Here is a 20,760-nt window from a genome sequence, read left to right on the forward strand (position 1 = left end):
GACAATGCTTCGGGGATGATGGATTAAGCCCCGTTTGGTGCCACCCCACCAGCCCCGCAAGCGCCTGCCGTGGGGGAACGAGCCCACCCTGTAAAAAAAAAGAGAAAAAGGTTTTTTTGATGAGTCTGCCCTGCGGGCTGGCCGGTCCCATCGTGGCAGGACCGTGCTCGCAGCGTGGGGAGGGATGGGCATGTCCCCCGGAGCACTCCCTGGGGTGGGGGACACCATGGGGGCTGGGGACACCGTGGGGGCCAGGGTCCCCCCGGCGGGGTGCGGGCTCTCCCGACCCACGGAGCACCAAACGGAATGGTGCAGCGAGGGCACCCCGGGTGGGATGGGGGCGACCCGGGAGCGGGGAGGCGGCTGGACAGGGTGGGGGACAGGGATGGGAGCACCCAGATGCGAGGGGACACCCTGGGACGGATGGATGGACGGATGGGGGGACCCAGGGCACGGCGGGGACACCAGGGCAGGGTGGGAGGAACACGGACGGAAAGGGGGGACCGTGAGTAAGCTGAGAACTCAGAGGTATCACCCCGCGTGGAACGGGGGGACCAGGGGTGGGACGGGAGGTGACACCCCGCATGGGACGGGGCACCCAGCTGGGGCACCCTGGACCAGGAGGGGGAAGCCCGGATGGGATGAGGGCGGCACGGACCGGACGGGGAGAGCCCGGACAGGATGGGGGGGCCCCCGAACGTGCAGAGAGCCCCGGAGGCGGCGGGACCGAGCGTGGCCCCGCGGGCAGCGGGGCCGGTGCGGGGCGGGCGCGGGGCCGGTGCCGGGACCAGTGCGGAGCGGTGCGGGCCCGGCGGGGCGGCGCGAGCCCCTGCCCGGCCCCCGGTGTCGGTTTGCATCCCGGCTCCTCCCCGCCCCGCCGCCCCGCGCATTCCCGACCCTCCGGGCGGTGGCGGCGGCGGCGGCGGGGCCCGGCGGGGCCGGGGCGGGACCCCACGATGCCGCAGCTGGAACCGACGGGGGGTGACGACCTGGGGGCCCCCGACGAGCTCATCGCCTTCCAGGACGAGGGCGAGGAGCAGGACAAGGGCGCGGGGCGCGGCTCGGCCCACGGGGACCTGGACGAGCTCAAGTCCTCGCTGGTCAGCGAGACCGAGAACCGGGGGGGCCCCGGCCCCGTGGTCGGCCCCGGCCCCGAGGTGAGGCGAGGGCCGGCGGGGAGCCGGGGGGAGGCGCCCCCCGCCCGGCCCCGCTCCGCTCACCGCCTCTCCCCGCAGGCGGAGCGGCCCCCGCCGCCCCGGGAAAGTTTCCAGAAGCCGCGGGACTCTCTGGCAGAAGGTACCGGACCCCCCCTCCCGGCGCCCCCCCGCTCCCCGCCGCATCCCCCGGGACCCGCCGACACTTCCCAACTTCTTTGTTTCCGCCCCCGGTGCGGGCGGGACCCCTTGTGTGCCCCCCCGTCTCCGCTCCCCGTGCCCTCCGCTCCTCCCCGCGGTGTCCCCCCGGGCCGTGTCCTCAGCCCTGTGTGTGTCCCCCCCGTGTCCCGCCCGCCGTGTTCCTCTCCCTGGTGTCCTCACCCCCTCCCCCAATTCCCCCCTCCGTGTCCTCGCCCCCCCCGCCGTGTGCCCACCCGCCGTGTCCCCTCTCCCACCCCCCCCCGCCCCGGTAACCGGCCCCGGCCGCTTCCCGGGAATGGATCGGTGCCCCCCGTGGCTCCACGGAGCGGCGGGCTCGGGACGCCCCCGGGGCCAGCTCCGTTCGGGAGTGACCGGCGCCGGGACCCGCCAGCCCCGGGACCCGCAGCCGAGACCCCCCTCCCGCGCTCCCCAGCGGCAGGGACCCCCCCAGAAGAACCAGGGACACCCCCAAGGGACCTGTCCGGGCCCCTCCCCAGCGGGGATCCCCTAAAAGACCCCCCTAAGGGACTTGGGCACCCCCAGAGGGACGTACCCAGGTGTCCCCCAAGTGGGAACCCCTAGAAAATCAAGGACCCCCCCCTCCATCGACTTGCGCTCCCCAGGGGGACCCACCCACCCTCCACCAGAACCAAGGACCCCCCCAAAATTCCTTGGGCGCCCTCCCCCAAGCGGAGACCCCCGGAAGATCCAGGGACCTCCCCCAAGGGACTTGGGCATCCCCAGAGGGACTCCGGGCTCCCCCCCGTCCCCGGCCGTGCGCCCCCCGCCCGCCGCCTCCTGACGCCCCCCTTCCTTCTCTCCCCAGTGGTCAGACGACAGCAAGATGGGGGCTTCTTTAAGGGCCCCCCCTACCCCGGCTACCCCTTCCTGATGCTCCCGGAGCTGGGCAGCCCCTACCTCGCCAACGGAGCCCTCTCCCCCGGCGGAGCCCGCACCGTAAGTGCCCCCCCGGACCCTCCCCAGCCTCTCCTCACCTTTTGCGGGTGCTCAGACCCCCCTAAGCCTCACAGCCCGTCTGCAGGAAAGCGACCACCTGATGCTAAAGAAAAAAACCCGACACATTTGGTTTATTTCTTTTATTTTTGGCTCCCTTTGCCCCTTTTGGGGGGGAGCTTTGAGGGGGGTGGGGAGTTTGGGGGGGCTTCGCTCCGGGGGACCCGCCCCGAAACCTGACCCTGAGCTGCTGCTTTTCTCATTTAAAAGGGTTTTAAAGCCGTTAATGGGCCAACATTGGCCGCGGGGGGAGAAGTGATTAAGCAAATTGAGCGAGAACTGGGGGGGGTGGGAGAGGGGGAGCGACCCCCTCCCCTCAGCAGAATCCCTCGACCCCCAAACCATCCCGCTCAACCTCTTGGGCAGCATCCTAAAGTGATTTGGGGGATGTGAAGGTGTTTTAGGAGCGCAAGGTGTTCCTACGGGGCCATCCCGGGAGGAATTCTCAGCCCTCCCGAGCCTTCGGGGAAGGATGCTGACAGTGGGACCCCCGGGCTGGAGCCCCCCTCGCTCCCGATTGTCCAGGTGTATTTCTGGCTCCGGTGATGCTTTTCCGCGTGATTTCTCCGGATCCATAGGGAACTATGTTCCCATGTGGAACCTGCATGGGATAACAATGTTAGTAATGGTTTGAAATCCCGGCAGCCGGCTGGTTCGCCTGGAGGGTTTTCCGCATTTTCAGGGTTTTCCTACTTTTGCTTTCCTGGAAGCAACTGGTTGGAGCGGTGGTGAAGTGCAAATCCCGGGATGGGGAGGGCAGATCAGCTAATTATCCCGGCGTTTTGCCGGCGGCTGGATAAAGGTTGTATTCCCAATTTGTCACTCTTGGGATTATGAGGTTTTGGGGATGAAGCACGACTGACCCGCGATGCCAAACACTGGCAAGGAATCCGGGATAATGAGAAGGGATTGGGCTTGGGATCCATCACAAGCGGCCACTAACGATGATTTAATGAATCCCAGAAAGGGGATTAATTAACAGGGGCTGGAGCGGGTGTCGCCTCCCGGATGTTTCAGAGGGATGACTGGGGTTGGGAAAGCGTGGATTTGGGCTGAATTCCGACGGGATGGGGCCTCCAGTTAGTGAGGTGTGTGTGGGGGAGCTGGGAGTGCTGGGGGTGGGCTGGGTGAGTTTTGTGATGCTGCTGGATCCCACGGCCACTCGTGCACAGAGCGCAGCTGAGCTCTGTGCCCAGCACCAAGGCCCCTTCCTGCGGCGTGGCAGCACAGGGATCCCCAGATCCCAGGATGGCATCGTGCCCACAGTGTCCCCAGTCCCATATTGGGTCCATCTGGGGGACCCCTGATCCTGTACCGGACCCAGCAAGGCTCAGCATCCTCAATCCAACAGAAGACTGCAGGACAGAGCATCCTTGGTGCAGGTCTGGATCCAGCCGGGCACAGCGCCTGTGATCCCGTGCAGCATCCTCAATCCCACACCAGAGCCTGCTGACACAACATGTTGGATCTCCTGTTGGATCCTGTTCCTGATCCATCCAGGCATCCCTGACCCCGTCCTGAATCCGTCTGGGCACAGATCCTGGATCTGACCCTGGATCCGTGCAGGCTCAGCCTCCTCAATCCACACTGCAGCCTTCAGGGAACAGGATCCTCGCTGGAGCTGGACACAGCACCTGGAAACACCCAGGCACAACCTGGAAACACCCAGGCACAGCTTCCCAGCCTTCTGCTGGACACAGCACCTGGAAACACCCAGGCACAGCTTCCCACCCCTCTGCTGGACACAGCCCCCCTGATCCCTCCTGGAAACACCCAGGCACAGCTTCCCAGCCCTCTGCTGGACACAGCCCCCCTGATCCCTCCTGGATACACCCAGGCACAGCTTCCCAGCCCTCTGTTGGACACAGCCCCCCTGATCCCTCCTGGAAACACCCAGGCACAGCTTCCCAGCCCTCTGCTGGAAGCAGCCTCCCCGTCCCCTCGGGATCCAGCCCTGCAGCATCCCCACACGCAGCACAGCCCCGAACCTCCCACCCTCACCCCCTGGATGAGCCCGGACACGCGGAGCTGCGGGGTGGCAGGAGGCACGGGCTGCCTTGGGAACCACCTTTCCCTTCTTTCCTTCTTGTTTTTGCCCCAGCATTGGAGGGAAGAAGCTGATCTGCAGGGCCCAGCCATCCCGGTGGCCGTGGCACCCAGCCTTGTGTTTCGCAGCCAGGTGCTGTGGATTGAAGGGAGAAGGAAGATTTTAGGAGGAGAAACGCAAGCCCCAAATAATCTCCAGGGCTGGGAGGTGCTCCAAGGAGGTGGTGGATCCTGGGCATGGATGAATCTGCAGGTGCCAGGACTGATCTGACAGACAAACAGCTGGAGGACTTACTTTGGAATACTGGGAATTCTGCATTTCTCCACCTCAAAATCTTTAGAAATCCGGGATGTCTATGGAAATCTGGGAAATATTTAGGATTCTGATTACACAGTGCCTTCCCACACTCCAAACCAGGAGAAGTCACACCCCTGTGCCAACCCACCAAGCACCAAAGGATGGATGCTCCTCCTCTTCAAGCTGTGTGAATTCACTTTGCTCCTGGGCTTACTTCCAAATGGGATCCTGGATTTTGGGAAGTCTCCGTGGTCCCCAGTATCACTTTCCTGGCAGTTTCTGTCCAGGGAGAATTTTTGGGGCTCTGCTCTGCTGGTGAAGGAATTTGTTGGAATCTGACGATGGCATTGTTTGGAGCAGCCTTTCTGCCTGGTTTTCCTCATGGGGAATCAGGAGCTGGGGGCCTGTGAGGCTGTGTTTGGTTCCTTGGGATCGTTCCCAACGGCACAAAGGTCTCCAAGGTGGATGGAGAGGAAATACTCTGGGTGTGCATGAGCTGGATGGATGCAAATCCCCATTTGCGTGATGCGGGATCCGTTCCATCAGGCTGGTGAGGAGTTGATGGCTTTTACCCCAAACCCAGAATGAGAGGGATCCATACGGGGTAAAACCTCATCCCAGCATCTTCCTCCTGCTTGGGAAGAGGATGGGAACCAGGCACGGCACTGCCAGAGCAGCGCAGCCGAGACCATGCACAGGATTGGCACTATTCCCAAAAAAACCAGTTTAACCCCAGGAATTCGAGTCTGGAGGCGAGGATTTAAATAAATCCAAACCTTCCTCAGGCGTGGAATTCCATCCAAACAGCTCTCCCGACGCCATGCCGGTGTAATTAATGCACCTCGGTGTAATTAATGCGCCTCGGCAGGCTGCGATCCCAAAATAAATGAGGGAAAAATCCATAACCTGGACTTATTCCGGCTTTTTTGCGCCACTCCTGCGATGAATTCCCGAGGATACAGAGCCGTATCTGTCTCCTAAAGAAAATAGATCCTTAACTGCGCTGCTGCCAAGGAAAATGATTAAAATACGGATTTTTGGCAGGGAAAAGGGCTGCTCCAAAAACCGGGCGGGTCTTGCTGGCGGTTCTGGCAGAGCCTGGAGGGATTTTGGCATTGGGATGCGGATGGAGGTGTTGGAATGGGGGGATTTTTCTGGCGTGGGGGCTCGCTCGATGCTCAGCATCCTGGGACCACGGCAGCTCCTCCTTCCTGCTGCACTAATTCGGGATTTTCTGGTTTATTTGGGATTTGCCCCCCATCAGCACCGCCTTCCTCCCCCACCTGGTAAATATTAAGGAAAAACCCTGTTTTTTCCCACTTTTTGGCTTGTCCGTGCTGCTCCGTGCAGCTGCTGGGCTGATCCAGTCCTTCCCGGCCCTGAGCCCTCCCCGTGCCTCAGTTTCCCTGCTCCCAGACTCTCCCGCCCGCTCTGCAGAGCCGCTGCACACAATGGCCCCTTTATCCCGCTCCTTAATTATGCTCTTCGGCTAATTACCCTGCGGGCGGAGTTTGTAGACCTACAGGAGGTTTCCACTCCCCCCTCCGCCCCCCAAATCTCCCTCCTCCCTCCTTTTCTAACACGATTCCCAAATTAAAGCGATGAAGTAAGTGCTCGGGGCGCCTCTGCTCAGCCCTGGGATTGTTCCGGGACTGAGGCGCATTCATCATCCTTCTGGAATTCCCAGCAGCTGCTTTTCATTAGTTTTCCTTCCTTGAAGTCGCAGGCGGGAGCTTGGGAGGGAAGAGGAACCCGGGGGGAAGTGCCCGGTGCATCCTGGATGGAGGAAGAGGAGGGAAAAGGGAAGAAGGGTCGGGACCGGGAGCGCTTCTGTTGTGTTCCTCTCTGGGAGCGTGTGGAAAGGGGATGGAGGTGGGAAGGCTCTCCGAGGAGGAGGAGGAGGAGGGCTGATGTGCCCCTTCCCGGTTTGCCTCTTTTCTGGTGTTTTTTGGCAAGGATTTCACCCTGTGTTCAGCCCGGGGATCCCTGGGGATCTTGGGGATGCCTGGGGATGCTGCTCAGGGCTGGGCAGAGGGCAGGGGAGGGGCAGGACAGGAGCTGGCAGTGCTGGTGTGAGCTCCAGGATGAGCTGGGACAGGAGCTGGCTGTGCTGGTGGCAGCCCCAGCTCCAGGATGAGCTGGGACAGGAGCTGGCCGTGCTGGTGTCAGCTCCAGGCTGAGCTGGGACAGGAGCTGGCCGTGCTGGTGCCAGCCCCAGCTCCAGGATGAGCTGGGACAGGAGCTGGCTGTGCTGGTGACAGCCCCAGCTCCAGGATGAGCTGGGACAGGAGCTGGCCGTGCTGGTGCCAGCCCCAGGCTGAGCTGGGAGGGAGCTGGCCGTGCTGGTGTCAGCTCCAGGAGGCTCTGGAGGCTCTGGGACAGGGTGGTTGGTGCCGGGGCAGGCTGAGCCTGCTGCTCCCACTGGGATCCCCAGGAGGATGCAGGACATGAATGGATCCATTGAGGTCTGGGAGCTGCAGACAAAGGCCTGGGCCAGCAGCAGGGTGTGGGGACAGGGAGCAGGGGGCTGGGAGTTGGGGTCCACTATGGGTGGGGGAGGCTCGGGATGCTTGGGGCACCCAGTGTGGACCAGGGCTAGGGCCACCCTGGGCTGGCCCCACTGCTGTCCCCACTGCAGTGCTCCAGCCTCATCCCCAGCATCCCATCCCCAGCATCCCATCCCATCCATCCCATCCCATGGATCCCATCCCCATCCCCATCCCCATCCCCATCCCCATCCCCATCCCCATCCCCATCCCCATCCCCATCCCCATCCCCATCCCCATCCCCATCCCCATCCCATCCCATCCCATCCCATCCCATCCCATCCCATCCCATGGATCCCATCCCCATCCCCATCCCCATCCCCATCCCATCCATCCCATCCCATGGATCCCATCCCATCCCATCCCACCCCACCTTCCTCTGGGACCCAGTTCTCCCTCAGATGCCACCAGTGTCCCCAGGGTGGGCACATGGGATCTGTGGGTGGGGATCAGGTTGCACAAGTGCCACCTCTCCAAGCTCATCCCAAACTGAGGGTTTTTTACTTATTTTTCATCTCCCAGCCACTTTTCCCACCTTCCATCCCAGCCCCGCTGGCATTTCCCATCAGGTGTCTGTGGCTGTGTTATGGGAATGGACAAACCTCTGTTGTTAGGGTGTCACAGACCCTCATTCCCACCCCAAAATCCCTGTCCCCAGCTGGGACACCCTTTGCCTGGCTGGTGTCACCCAAAAATGCCAAAAGGGAACGTGGAGATGTCTCCTGCACCAACCCCATATCAGCCTATGGAAACCCTAAATCCTGAAGTGAAAATAACTCTTATTTTGGGGAATTTTTGGGGTTCTCCCTGGGATGTGGGGGTGCAGGAGACCCTCCCAGAAGTCTCCTGGCTGGAATTTGTCATCCTGGTGTTCGTGGGCAACATCTGGAGGAGATTATTTGGCTGGGAAGCGGATGGATGGCGGGGGTGGGGGAGAGATTTATGTCTCCTTGCCTGGGCTGTAAATCCAGCTGTAATTGGGATTTCTGCCTCCCCAGCTATCCCAGGGAATGCAGCAGCTGTGGGGCTGGGATGCTCCTGGCTTTGCTCCCTGATTGTTGGCATGGGGTGGTTTGTTGGGGTGTGAGGGACACCCCGTCCTGCCTCAGGAGGGTGAGAGACCAGGTCCCGCATTCCCCTCTCCTTTTCCCCCTTCCCATTCCCTTTTTTCCCCAGTTTGGGGCTTCCCCCAGTCCCCACTGGTGCCAATCCCATTGCAGTCCCTGGGTGCAGCCCCAGACCCTTCTGCCAGGGCAGATTTGGGGGTTTTTCTCACCTTTTTATGCCTAAGCACAAAGTTTTAAGGAACTGGATGGTGCATTGAGCCCAGAATCCCCATTTCTCTCACAAATCACATTCCCTGTCACTCCTGGAGCCAAATTCAGGTGTTTTTTCCCCAAACAAGCTGGTGACACAGCTCAAAGCTGGATCTTGGGATGCCATGGGGCTGCAGTGGCCACACCTGGACAAAGATTTTGGGGGCCTCCCTTAAACATCCTGCAAACCCCCATTTTCTGCCCTAATGCTCGACCTGTCCTGTCTGTCCTGGCGTGATTTTGGGATGAATTCTGGGGGAAAGGGGAGCAGAGGCAGGAGGGGGAAGGGCTGTTGGTTATCCTGCAGCTGTGTAAACAGGCTGGGAGAGTCTGGGGGTCTCGGGAGGGGCTCAGGGGACTTTGCAGAGCCCTGGGAATTCAGGCTGGAAGGGGGATTGGTGTGAGGGTGGGTGACCATCCCTGCCTCCTGTTCTGGGACAAGGATGGATGCTTAAGTGCCTGTGGGAATCTCCAGCTCACCTGAGGGGTCTGGGGATGGGGATGAAGCCCTCACATCCTGGGATCACCTGGATCTTCTCCAGGGTGGCTCCTGTGGGATCATCTCTGGGCTGGAGCCTCTGCAGGCAAAGGGAAGAGCCAGCAAAGAGGCTCCTGCCGCAGAGCCTCTGGCAAATGGTCCCAAACAGAGCTTTTTGTCCCAAAATGAGGGCAGTGGTACCAAGGCTGAAGCTTTGATCCCAGCAGAGAGGAGCCTGTGCTGGGGCAGTGATGGGATGTGCAGCACTGGGATGAGCTGGGGAGCCTGGCAAGTGGAGCTGTGCTGGGGGGTGATCCTGGGACGCCTGGAATCCAGCCTGGAAAACCCATTTATTTCCCTCAGAAACCCCTTCTCACCTGCACAGCAGGGCTGGGACAGGACAGGGGGACAGGAGGGGCTGGGACAGGAGGGGCTGGGACCAGGACAGAGGGACAGCAGCAGCTGGGACATGCAGCTGGGTGATGGAACCCTGGGACAGGGTGACAAACCCTGCTGGGACACGGGACATCAGCACGTGGAGCTGCCAGGACCTGCAGCCCTGGGGTGGGACACAGCAGCAGGATGTGACACCTGGGGACCTGCAGCCCAGGGACACGCAGGACAGGCCACACCAGGACCCACAGTGGGACACAGGGCCCCAGGCAGCCCCACCAGGGGCTCTTCCCCTTCCCAGGAAAGCAGCACAGCTGGGTTGGTGCCTGGGCAGAGGAGGAGGAGTGGAAATCCTCTGCTGAATGCCCCCAGTTGGACACCAGGGGATCCCCCAGCCCCTTCTCCTGGGGTCTGGGGGCTCCCAGGGGGATGGGCTCCAGCAGGGAAGGGGTTACCCCTGGTTTTAATTGGCTGGTAAGGAGGACCCAGGACTGGCTCTAATCTCTCTGGAATGTGACCGATTTTCAACTATTTTCCTCTTTTTTTTTTTTCTTTTTTTCTTTTTTTTTTTTCCTGCAGTTTCACAGCTCGGATCCCCCGTGGGGGGACAGTGGGGGCTGTGTCCCAGCTGGAGCCAAGGGATGGGGAGGGGGGGGTCGTTTTTCCACATCACCACTGAACCGTTCACCAGCTCCCCCCGCTTTGTATATTTTGAAAGAGTCCCCCCTCTTCCTCCCCCTCCCTTTCCCTTCCCCAGGCTCCCGAATCGGCCTCGAAATGAGAATCAGCCTTTTATCCCCCAGGCTTCCCCGGTGCCATCCCCCTGCGCCGCCTGTCCCCGTCCCCTCGCGCCTTCTCCGCTTACAGGGCAGCCCAGAAAGCCCCTTGGTGGTGGGAGGGGGCTGGGGGGGCCGGGGAGCCCCCTGAGCTGGGCTGGGGGGCACCTCCTGCCCTGTCCTGGACACGGCCACACAACTGGGGGAGCACCAAGGGTCTCGTCCGGTGCTCGGAGCGCGGGGCCTCGGCTGGGGGTCCCCAGTGCCACCCCAGTGCCACCCCAGTGTGGCTGCAGGGTGACCCTGGAGCTCTTGGGACATCTTGGTTGCCCTGGAGCTGAGGATGAGCTGGATTTGGAGGGTGCAGCAAAGCTGCCCCTGGGGGAACAGCTCCTCATGGCAGGGAGCCCTGGGGGGACAGTGAGCCCTGGGGGGACAATGACAGCTGGGGGGACAGTGAGCATGGAGGGGACAGTGAACATGGGGGGACAGTGAACATGGGGGGACAGTGAGCCCTGGGGGGACAGTGAGCCCTGGGGGGACAGTGAGGATGGAGGGGACAGTGAACATGGGGGGACAGTGAGCCCATGTGTGACAGCGAGCTCAGGTGGGACAGTGATAGCTGGCAGGTCACGGCCAGCCCACGGGGGACAGTGAACCTGAGGGGCAGTGAGCCCACGGGTGGCAGTGAACATAGGGTGGCAGTGAGCCCACAGGTGACAGTGACAGCTGGCAGGTCACAGCCAGCCCACGGGGGACAGTGAACCTGAGGGACAGTGAGCCCACGGGTGGCAGTGAACATAGGGTGGCAGTGAGCCCACAGGTGACAGTGACAGCCAGCAGGTCACAGCCAGCCCACGGGTGATGTGGGGCTGGCAGTCACGGGGAGCTCAGGGTCGTGGGGCCACCCTCATTCCAGGCGTGCTGTGCTCGGGGTGCAGGGGGTCCCAGCTGCCAGCCCCTGCCAGAGGTGCTGCAGGGGACACACGGGACACTTTGGGGGTGACAGGCGGCCGTGTGAGGGGGAGGAACCCCCCAGCCCTGGAAGAGTTAACGCTCCCCCAAACTCCTGCTGGGTTTTCCTTCCAGCTGCCTCAGCTCAGGAAGGTTTGTGTTTGGGGAAATTCCTGCAGGCAGCTGCTCCAGCCACATTCCCACATTCTCCAGCCCTGGCATCTCCAGGGACCCTCCCTCCCTCCTGCTGTCCTCGGGAAATGCCTCTGGCCCCCCAAACGCTGCACAAAGCCCCTTCCTTTGGGGGTGCCAGGGAGACACCCCAGAGTTACAATGAGATGTTAACCCAGAAAGGGAGAAAAACCCCCAAAACCTCTTTGCCCATGGGTTGGGGTGTCCTCAGCTGGCTCTGCAGGCGAGGCCAGGGAATATTCTGGCATCAGTGGGTTGTTTCAGAGCTAGGGAATATTTTGGGATTGGGGGGAAGTTTTGGGGCTGGGGAGTCTTTTGGGAATAGGGTTATTTTGGAGGGTTGTAGGAATGTTTTGGGGCTGAGTGGGACGTTTCAGGGCTGGGGGTGCTTTGGGGCTGGGGATGCTTTGGGGTCACGAGGTGCTTTGGGGCTGGGGGTGTTTTGGGGTTGGAGGGTGTTTGAGGCCAGGGCTGGGGGGTTGTTTCAGGCCTGGGGCAGGGCTTTTGGGGCAGGGGTGTTGAGGTTCCTGGAGGGCAGTGTCCATCCCTCCCGCAGTACCTGCAGATGAAGTGGCCGCTGCTGGACGTGCCGGCCGGGGCCACGCTCAAGGACAGCCGCTCGCCCTCGCCCGCCCACCTGGTGAGAGCAGCCCCCCGCCCCGGGGGTGGGCTCCCAGCACCCCTGCTGTCCTGCTGGGATCCTCTCCCATGCCATGGGGAATTCGGGAGTGGCTTGGGCTGGGGAGGGATCTTAAAGAGCAAAGGGGGCAGGGGCACCTTCTGTGGGGCAGGGACACCGTCACTGTGACACCTTCCCTGGGGCAGGGGCACCTTCCCTGGGGCAGGGGCACCTTCCCTGGGGCAGGGACACCTTCCCTGGGGCAGGGACACCTTCCCTGGGCAGAGACACCTTCCGTGGGGCAGGGACACTGTCACTGGGACACCTTCTGTGGGGCAGGGACACCTTTCCTGGGCAGGGACGCCTTCCGTGGGGCAGTGGCCGGGCTGGTGGGGCGCCGTGGCTGTGCTGCCCCGCTGCCCAGGGGCTGCTCCCGTGGGCTGAGCCCTGCCACACGCTCTGCCCGCAGTCCAACAAGGTGCCCGTGGTGCAGCACGCCCATCACATGCACCCCCTGACGCCGCTCATCACCTACAGCAGCGAGCCCTTCCCGCCGGGGTCACCGCCCGGCCACCTGTCCCCAGAGATCGACCCCAAAACGGGTGAGCGGGGCTGGGGCACACCTGGGGGGGACACCTGGGGGAGCCAGGGGGTGAGTGGGGCTGGGGGATGCCTCTGGGGGAGCAGGGCTGGGGGATCAGAGGGTGAGCAGGGCTGGGGGACACAGCTGGGGGAGCAGGGCGAATGGGCTGGGAACAAGGGGCTCTCCCATGGATGCTGCCTCTGCCTCAGCCCAGTCTGTGGGAGGGGGCTGGGGATGCAGCCAGGGACCAGGGGGGTCCTTGCCCAGTGACAGTTCAGGCTGGGATGGGGGGATCCCCCCAGGGCTCTGCTGGGGCTGTTTCAGCTCTGCCCAGCCTGGGTGAGGGGTGCTGAGGGAGATGGGATGCTCAGAGGGGTCTGGGATGCTCAGAGGGGTCTGGGGTGCTCAGAGGGGTCTGGGGTGCTCAAGGGAAAGGTGCTGGAGGGCACGGGGGGCTCCTTGGCTGCCTGCCCCTGTTGTGACCCCCTCCTTGCTCCCTCTGCCCCTCACAGGGATCCCACGGCCGCCGCACCCCCCCGAGCTGCCCCCCTACTACCCGCTGTCACCTGGAGCCGTGGGGCAGCTGCCACACCCGCTGGGCTGGCTCGTGCCACAGTAAGGATGGGCTGACCCTGGCACGGGGACCCTGGCAGGCTCACTGAGACCCTCCTCCTCCTCCTCCTCCTCCTGCTGCTCTATCCACTTCTCCTGCAGGATGCTGCAGGCTCCTGGCGGGGTGGGAAGGGAGGGACTCCCCGCTGCTGGAAAATTTGGGACTCTTGCAGATGGGAATCAGCTGAAGACCAGTCCAAGGGTGCCCATGAAGCAGGAAGGGGATGTTTTTTCCCCCTGAAACCCGTGCTTTTGTAGGCAAGGACAGCCCGTGTACTCCATCCCTGCTGGTGGCTTCCGGCACCCGTATCCCGCCCTGGCCATGAACGCCTCCATGTCCAGGTGGGTCTCGGCAGGGGAGGGACCCTCAGGGCCACCCCAGAGCTGGCACTGGCTCTGGGACACTTGGCTGCACGCAGAGCAGGGGCACAGAGCAGTCCCAGGAGGCTGAAAATGCCCCTGGAGGGCGTGGCTGGTCCCCAGGGGTGGAGGAGTGGGGACGTCCCATGGGCTCAGGGCGTCGCTGGGGCTGGGCCAGTGTCACCATCTCAGTGCTGGGCTGGGATCTGGGCACTTTCGGGTGGCCTCAGGGTGTCCAGCATGGCTTTGGGGAGTGCAGAGAGGATCTGGGGTCTCGAGGGTGGATTTGGGGTCTCTAGGGTGGGCTGGGGTCTCTGGGGTGGGTTGGGGTCTCTAGGGTAGATTTGGGGTTTCTAGGGTGGGTTGGGGTCTCAAGGGTGGATTTGGGGTTTCTAGGGTGGGCTGGGGTCTCTAGGGTAGATTTGGGGTTTCTAGGGTGGGTTGGGGTCTCAAGGGTGGATTTGGGGTTTCTAGGGTGGGCTGGGGTTCCAGCACGGTTTTGGGGTTTCCAGTGTGCCTTTGGGGTTCCAGCACATTCTCAGCCTTTCCAGCTCAGCCGGGTTGAGGCAGGTGGTCTCTGCACCCAGGAGGTTCTGGGGTGGGGGTCCCTGGCTGCCGTGCCCACCCTGCTGTCCGTGCCCCCCCCGCAGTTTGATGTCCAGCCGCTTCTCCCCGCACATGGTGCCGCCGCCGGCGCACGGGCTGCACCCCTCGGGCATCCCCCACCCCACCATCGTCTCCCCCATCGTCAAGCAGGAGCCCTCCCAGCCCAGCTCCAGCCCTGCAGGCAGCTCGTGAGTGGGGGCCGTGGGGGGGACGGGACGGGGGCTGCTCCGGGGGTCCTGACCCCCCGTCCCGCTCCCTCCCACGGCAGGAAATCCCCCGTGGCCGTCAAGAAGGAGGAGGAGAAGAAGCCCCACATCAAGAAGCCTCTCAACGCCTTCATGCTGTACATGAAGGAGATGAGGGCCAAGGTGGTGGCCGAGTGCACGCTGAAGGAGAGCGCGGCCATCAACCAGATCCTGGGCCGGCGGGTACGGGGGACCCCAGGGACCCTGCAGAGCCCCCACAGCTGGTCACTGCTAGCCCAGGGACCCTGCAGAGCCCCTGAGTCAGCCCCCACAGCTGGGCACTGCCAAGCCAGGGACCCCCGGGGACCCCAGGGACCCTGCAGAGCCCCCACAGCTGGGCACTGCCAGCCCAGGGACCCTGCAGAGCCCCCAGAGTTGGGCACTGCCAGCCCAGGGACCCCAGGGACCCTGCAGAGCCCCCACAGCTGGGCACTGCCAGCCCAGGGAGCTCCTGGTGACCTGGGATGGGGAGGGATGGAGCTCTGCAGCCCAGGGCAGCAGGTGCTCGGGGTGTCCAGTGTGGATCTGGGGGTTCCCAGAGTGGCTCTGGGGTCTCTAGTGTGGCTTTGGGGGTTCCCAGCCTGGTTTTGGGGTCCCTGGTGTGGCTCTGGGGTCCCCAGTGTGGCTCTGGGGGTTCCTGGGGCGGCTCTGGGGTTTCCAGCGTGCTCTGCCCCGCAGTGGCACTCGCTCTCACGGGAGGAACAGGCCAAGTACTACGAGCTGGCGCGGAAGGAGCGGCAGCTGCACTCGCAGCTCTACCCGACCTGGTCGGCGCGGGACAACTACGTACGTGGGAGCCCTGGCCCCCAGCCCCTTCCCGGGCTCTGCCTGCTGGGGAGGGGGCTGGCTGTGCTCTGGGGCAGAGTTTGGGGTGCTGGGAGGGGGCTGGCTGTGCTCCGGGGCAGAGTTTGGGGTGCTGGGAGGGGACTGGTTGTGCTTGGGGGCAGAATTTGGAGTGGTGGGAGGGGGCTGGCTGTGCTTCTCAGGGTCTGCCTGCTGGGGAGGGGGCTGGCTGTGCTCTGGGGCAGAGTTTGGGGTGCTGGGAGGGGGCTGGCTGTGCTCCGGGGCAGAGTTTGGGCTGCTGGGGGAGGGGGCTGGCTGTGCTTCCCGGAGTCTGCCTGCTGGGGAGGGGGCTGGCTGTGCTTCTCAGGGTCTGCCTGCTGGGGAGGGGGCTGGCTGTGCTCTGGGGCAGAGTTTGGGCTGCTGGGGCAGTGGGTGACGGTGCCGAGCCCCTCCACGTGCTCTCCCAGCCGTGTTTCCCACCCCAGCACCCCCGTGGCGGCCCGGAGCCGCGCGAGGAGCTGAGACTCTGTTTTTCAGGGCAAGAAGAAGAAGCGGAAGCGCGAGAAGCTGGCGCAGCAGCAGCAGCAGCAGCAGCAGAGCCACGAGGCCGACGGTGAGTGTCCCCCGGCCGCGTCCCCCCGCGCCGCGCCGCGCCCCTCACGCCGCGCCTGTCCCCCCAGGCTCGCTGCCCGCCAAGAGCAAGAAGCCCTGCGTGCCCTACCTGCCGGCCGAGAAGCCGTGCCCCAGCCCGGCCTCGTCCCACGGCAGCATGCTGGACTCGCCGGCCACGCCGTCGGCCGCGCTGGCCTCGCCGGCCGCGCCGGCCGCCACGCACTCGGAGCAGGCACAGCCGCTCTCGCTCACCACCAAGCCCGAGGCCAGGGCCCAGCTCGCCGTGCTCGCCAGCAAAGCCTCCTCCTCCTCCTCTTCCTCCTCCTCCTCCTCCTCGCTGCTCTCCAGGCCCGTCCCCTTTGCCTCGGGGACCCCCCCGGCCCTGCTGGCCGCCCCCGGCGCGGTGCCGGCCGCCCTGGCCGTGCTGCAGACGCAGCCGCTGTCCCTGGTCACCAAACCTGCCGACTGAGGGACACACCTGGCCCTCCCGTCCTCCTCCCCGCCCCGTGCCCTCCCCGCTGTACATTGCAGAAGCCACAATCAAGATTCAAACGCAGCCAAAACCATTATTGGTCAATATTTGACCCTTTCTGAACTCTTTGGAAGCAGGCTCTGGAGGAAGGGGCTTTCTGCTCAGAGCTGCTGCCTGCAGTCAACCTAAAGACTGTTTTTATTAAAAAAAAGGAGAAAAAAAAAAAAAAGGAAAAAAAAAATAATGGAATAGACCCTGCAGAAGGTGCTGCCAGTGGGGATCTCTGAGGGAGGAACGGAGTGCCCATCGCTGCCGTGGGGCACGGGGACGGAGCCTCGCGGTGGTGCCAGCGCCGGACACGGCAGGTGTGGACTGGAACTGGCACCCCATCCCGGATCCAGGAGCAGGAACGCCTCCAGCTGCTCCCAGATCCCGTCCTGGCACGGAGCTGGTCCTGCCCCGGGGGTGCTGCTGGGCCGGGCAGGGTCTGGGGCTGAGCCCTGGGAGGGGTTGTGTTTTTATCACCTCAGAATCCTGTTATTTTTCACAAAAGGAAATAAAACTACAGCTGCAGCTGGCGGTGTGAGTGTGGTCTGTGTGGGAAGCGCTCGCCACTTTTCCTCTGCCACCTCCCTGGGAAGTGCCTCGGGATGGGATCCCAGTCCTGCTCCCGAGGTCCAGCATCCCTGAACGCCTCTGGCACTGGGCTCTGGGGGATTTCGGGGGGTCCACCAGCAGTGTGCACCTTGCTGGAGTTCCCCAGCACCAGGACACGGGGTTGGGTGAACCAGTGCCCCAGCAGCCGGGGACTGGGAGCTGCTGGTGTGCACTGGGTGCTCTGGGCCTGCTTCTTCCAAAGCAGGCATGAAAAAGGACCCCCAGGAAACCAGCCCGTGGATTTTCAGCCCATTTGGAGTCCTCAGCCAGCTCAGTACTTGGGCGGATCAGGACTCTTGCCTCTCCTTGTATTTCAGCAGGAAAAACCCCAGTGTCCCCCCTGGAACTCACAATCTTGTCTCTCTTGCAGACTGACCTGGAGCTGCACCTGCCTGGAGTTAATTTATGGGGTTCACAGCCCTGTTCCATCCCCCCTGGAACTTCCTGCCCTGCTCCTGTCTCCCAGGCCCAGCCTGGCTGCTCACCTTTATTTTGGGGACCACGGTGTCCCCCAGCTCCCAGGCGTGGTGGTGACAGCATCGATGGTGGGTGAGCCCATCCCATGGCTGCTGGGTCTGGGGGACTTTGGTGCACTTGGGGGATGGGGGACACGTTTTCCTCCTGCTGTGACATTTCTCCTTTCCAGTGCTGAGAAGCCACCAGGGGAGTATTTGTAAGGAGGTGGAGGAGCACCACGCACCTGTCTGCAGGTAGAGGGGAAAGGGAACTTCACAGGGACTGAGGAGGGTCTGTCTGTGTTTTCCAGATGTGCGAGATGTTGGCATCCATATCTGCAGCAGAAAACACCTGGATTTGAGGATTTTGATACCAGAGCTGGGCAGAACTACAGAAACTCACACCTGAACCAGACCCCAGCCACGGGCACTGACGTGAGCCCTGGGGACAGACTGGGGACCAGCTCCAAAGCCTTGTGAAAGCTCCTGATGCCTTTGCAAGCTCCAGCAGGAGCGTGGCTGCTCTGTCCAGCTCAGGACCGCCGTGTGGACAGCTGGAATGGCCAGCTTGGAGCATCCCCCAGCAACCAGAGCCAAGCTGGGAGCCGTGAGCAGCCGTGGGTGCCACCAAATCCCCCGAGCACCCTCGCTGTGGCCACAGCCAGATTTGGGAGGTGCTGCCGTTCCACAGCTCCAAATTATTTAAATTTCTTCCTTTCAAAGAGAAAAAGCTGTGTGAATTCTGGCCTGGAGCAGGATTGCTGCAGGGGAGGAGCAGCCACGTGTCACGCAGCCAGGGCTGAGGGGATTAGGGTGTCACCCAGAACGTGCGTGGCCGTCGCCTGAAAAGAGCCAAAACGGAGCTTTTTTGAGAGAAACTGTTCCAAGAAAGTGGTTTTTGGTGACGAGGACACTGAGCCCCACTCTCCCCAGCACCAGGAGCAGGCTGTGGACAAGCAGCCCCTTGAATTGGATTTCATGGGACATTAGAGGCATGGAGAGACCTGTCACAAGGATTAAACCCCAGCCAGAGCCAGACAGCTTCAAACAGATGTTGGGCTTCAGCAGGAGAATATTCCTTTGTTTGACTCAGTGCTTTCCCATACGGAAGAGGAACATCTGTTCCAAGCCCTCGTGGTGCTCTGGGGCTGGGGCAGGCTGGGATTATCCCTGCCAGGAGCATTTGGTCCCCAAGAGGTGACACCAGGGCTGCAGTGCCCAGCCCTGGGTGCCCCACTGGGACAGAGCAGGGATCCTCACACCTGCAGCTGGGTGAGAGTGCTGGGTTCAGAGTGGCTGCCCATGAAAATGGGTCCTTTTGGGGTTTATTGTATTGATTGAATATTTTATTTAACGCTTCCCTTCCACAGGAGGTGTGTCTGCCCACGGAGGGGGCTGGAGCATGTTGCTCTTTAAGGTCCCTTCCAACCTAAACCATTCTGTGGTTCTAGAAGAGGGAAACTCTGGGGTTTATTTTTGCTGTAGGAAAAAAACTGAAAAAACCCAGCCTATTTCCATTTGGGATGGTGTGACCAAGAGGTCTGGTGGCTCCACTGCTCAGCTTTGGACAGGCTTTAGGTGAAGCTCCTCACGATTTAACTTGTTCTCAGAGCTGGGAGGTGAAATGGAGCTGGCAGCCCAGGATGTGGGAGCCTGGGATAGTCCCCAGCAGTGTTTGGCTCTCTGGATGTGCCTCAAGGGGCTCCAGGAGAGCTGGAGAGGGACTGGGGACAAGGGATGGAGGGACAGGACACAGGGAATAGCTCCCACTGCCATGGATGGGATATTGGGGAGAAATCCTTCCCTGGGAGGGTGGTGAGCCCTGGCACAGGGTGCCCAGAGCAGCTGGGGCTGCCCCTGGATCCCTGGAATGCCCAAGGCCAGGCTGGACCTGGGGCTGGGAGCAGCCTGGGACAGGGGAAGGTGTCCCTGCCATGGCAGGGGGGTGGAACACGGCGACCTTTAGGATTCCACCCAGCCCAAACCATTCCCTGATCGCATGAAAAGGTCAGAAACCTTCTAGAGCTGTGCCAGGCCCCCTTGGGCACTGCCCTGTGGGGTTCATGGCCAGGGGCTGCCCACCAGAGCCTGGCCAGGGGCTCCTGGGAGCACCTGGGGCTGGCCCAGGGCTCCCCTGGCTCTCTCTGGACACCTTGGGAGCACTTGGGGCCAGCCCAGAGCTCTCCCAGTCCTCTCTGGACACCTTGGGAGCACCTGGGGAGCACCTGGGGCCAGCCCAGGGCTCTCCCAGTCCTTCCTGGACACCTTGGGAGCACCTGGGGCCAGCCCAGAGCTCTCCCAGTCCTTCCTGGACACCTTGGGAGCACCTGGGGCCAGCCTGGAGCTCTCTCTGGACACCTTGGGAGCACCTGGGGAGCACCTGAGGCCAGCCCAGAGCTCTCCCAGTCCTTCCTGGACACCTTGGGAGCACCTGGGGCCAGCCCAGAGCTCTCCCAGTCCTTTCTGGACACCTTGGGAGCACCTGGGGCCAGCCTGGAGCTCTCTCTGGACACCTTGGGAGCACCTGGGGCCAGCCAGGAGCTCTCCCAGTCCTTTCTGGACACCTTGGGAGCACCTGGGGCCAGCCTGGAGCTCTCTCTGGACACCTTGGGAGCACCTGGGGCCAGCCTGGAGCTCTCCCAGTCCTTTCTGGACACCTTGGGAGCACCTGGGGCCAGCCCAGGGCTCTCTCTGGACACCTTGGGAGCACCTGGGGCCAGCCCGGAGCTCTCCCAGTCCTTTCTGGACACCTTGGGAGCACCTGGGGCCAGCCCAGAGCTCTCCCAGCCCTTTCTGGACACGGGGCTCCTCCTGTCACCCCCTCCCCATTAACGGCAGCCCCCCCTCCCCGCCCCAGCCCTCCCCCCCCGCAGGCTGGCCAGGCACTAATTGAAAAGCCTAATGAGGTCCCGGGGGTCTCCTGCAGAGATGGAGCTAATTAGGGGCTCCAGCACGAGCTCCGGGGTTTTTTCAAAGCTCCTTTTTTCGGGGGCTGGAGGGGAGGGCGCGCCAGATGTCCGGGGTAAGGCTGCTGCTCCCGTCCTCAGCGCTCCTGCCAAAGCAGCTGCTGCAGAGGCAGTGGCTACACTTAATACATTTTAATTAGCATCATTAAATTCTTCCATTTGCTAATTGTTTCTCCTTTTGATCCTTTATCCTGCCCAGATTAGCCCTCGGGGGAAGGGGCGGGATGGGGGATGCAGACATGTCGGGCGAGGTGAGGACTTTATTATCCTGACACCAGACCTCGGGACAGCGCGTGAAAACGCCCCAATTAGTGCTAATTGAGGCCAGATCCGTGTGTCCAGCCTGCTCCTGGAAAGAGCCATCCCCAAAATGTGAACTCGAAGGGACTGTTGAGAGCAGAGGCGCCAGGAACACCCAAACC

General features: G+C 62.6%; 1 protein-coding gene across 3 annotated transcripts; it reads left to right on the plus strand.

The window, feature by feature from the left end:
- Positions 1–881: 881 nt before the first annotated feature.
- On the plus strand, positions 882–16,833 carry TCF7L1 (transcription factor 7 like 1). Of its 3 annotated transcripts, XM_084221813.1 has the most exons (12): positions 882–1,157; positions 1,236–1,296; positions 2,182–2,312; positions 11,925–12,008; positions 12,457–12,589; positions 13,083–13,185; positions 13,441–13,524; positions 14,193–14,336; positions 14,417–14,576; positions 15,072–15,179; positions 15,714–15,789; positions 15,857–16,833. In XM_084221813.1, exons 1-12 carry the CDS (start codon positions 957–959, stop codon positions 16,255–16,257), a joined length of 1,686 nt encoding a protein of 561 aa, XP_084077939.1. In that variant the 5' UTR covers positions 882–956; the 3' UTR covers positions 16,258–16,833. The 3 variants fall into 3 exon arrangements, with proteins under 3 accessions (XP_084077939.1, XP_084077938.1, XP_084077937.1); XM_084221812.1 differs by having other exon boundaries at positions 898–1,296; XM_084221811.1 differs by having other exon boundaries at positions 898–1,296; positions 15,714–16,833.
- Positions 16,834–20,760: the final 3,927 nt, after the last annotated feature.

This window comes from Fringilla coelebs, assembly GCF_963513975.1.
Source record: "Fringilla coelebs genome assembly, chromosome: 26".
NCBI lineage: Eukaryota > Metazoa > Chordata > Aves > Passeriformes > Fringillidae > Fringilla > Fringilla coelebs.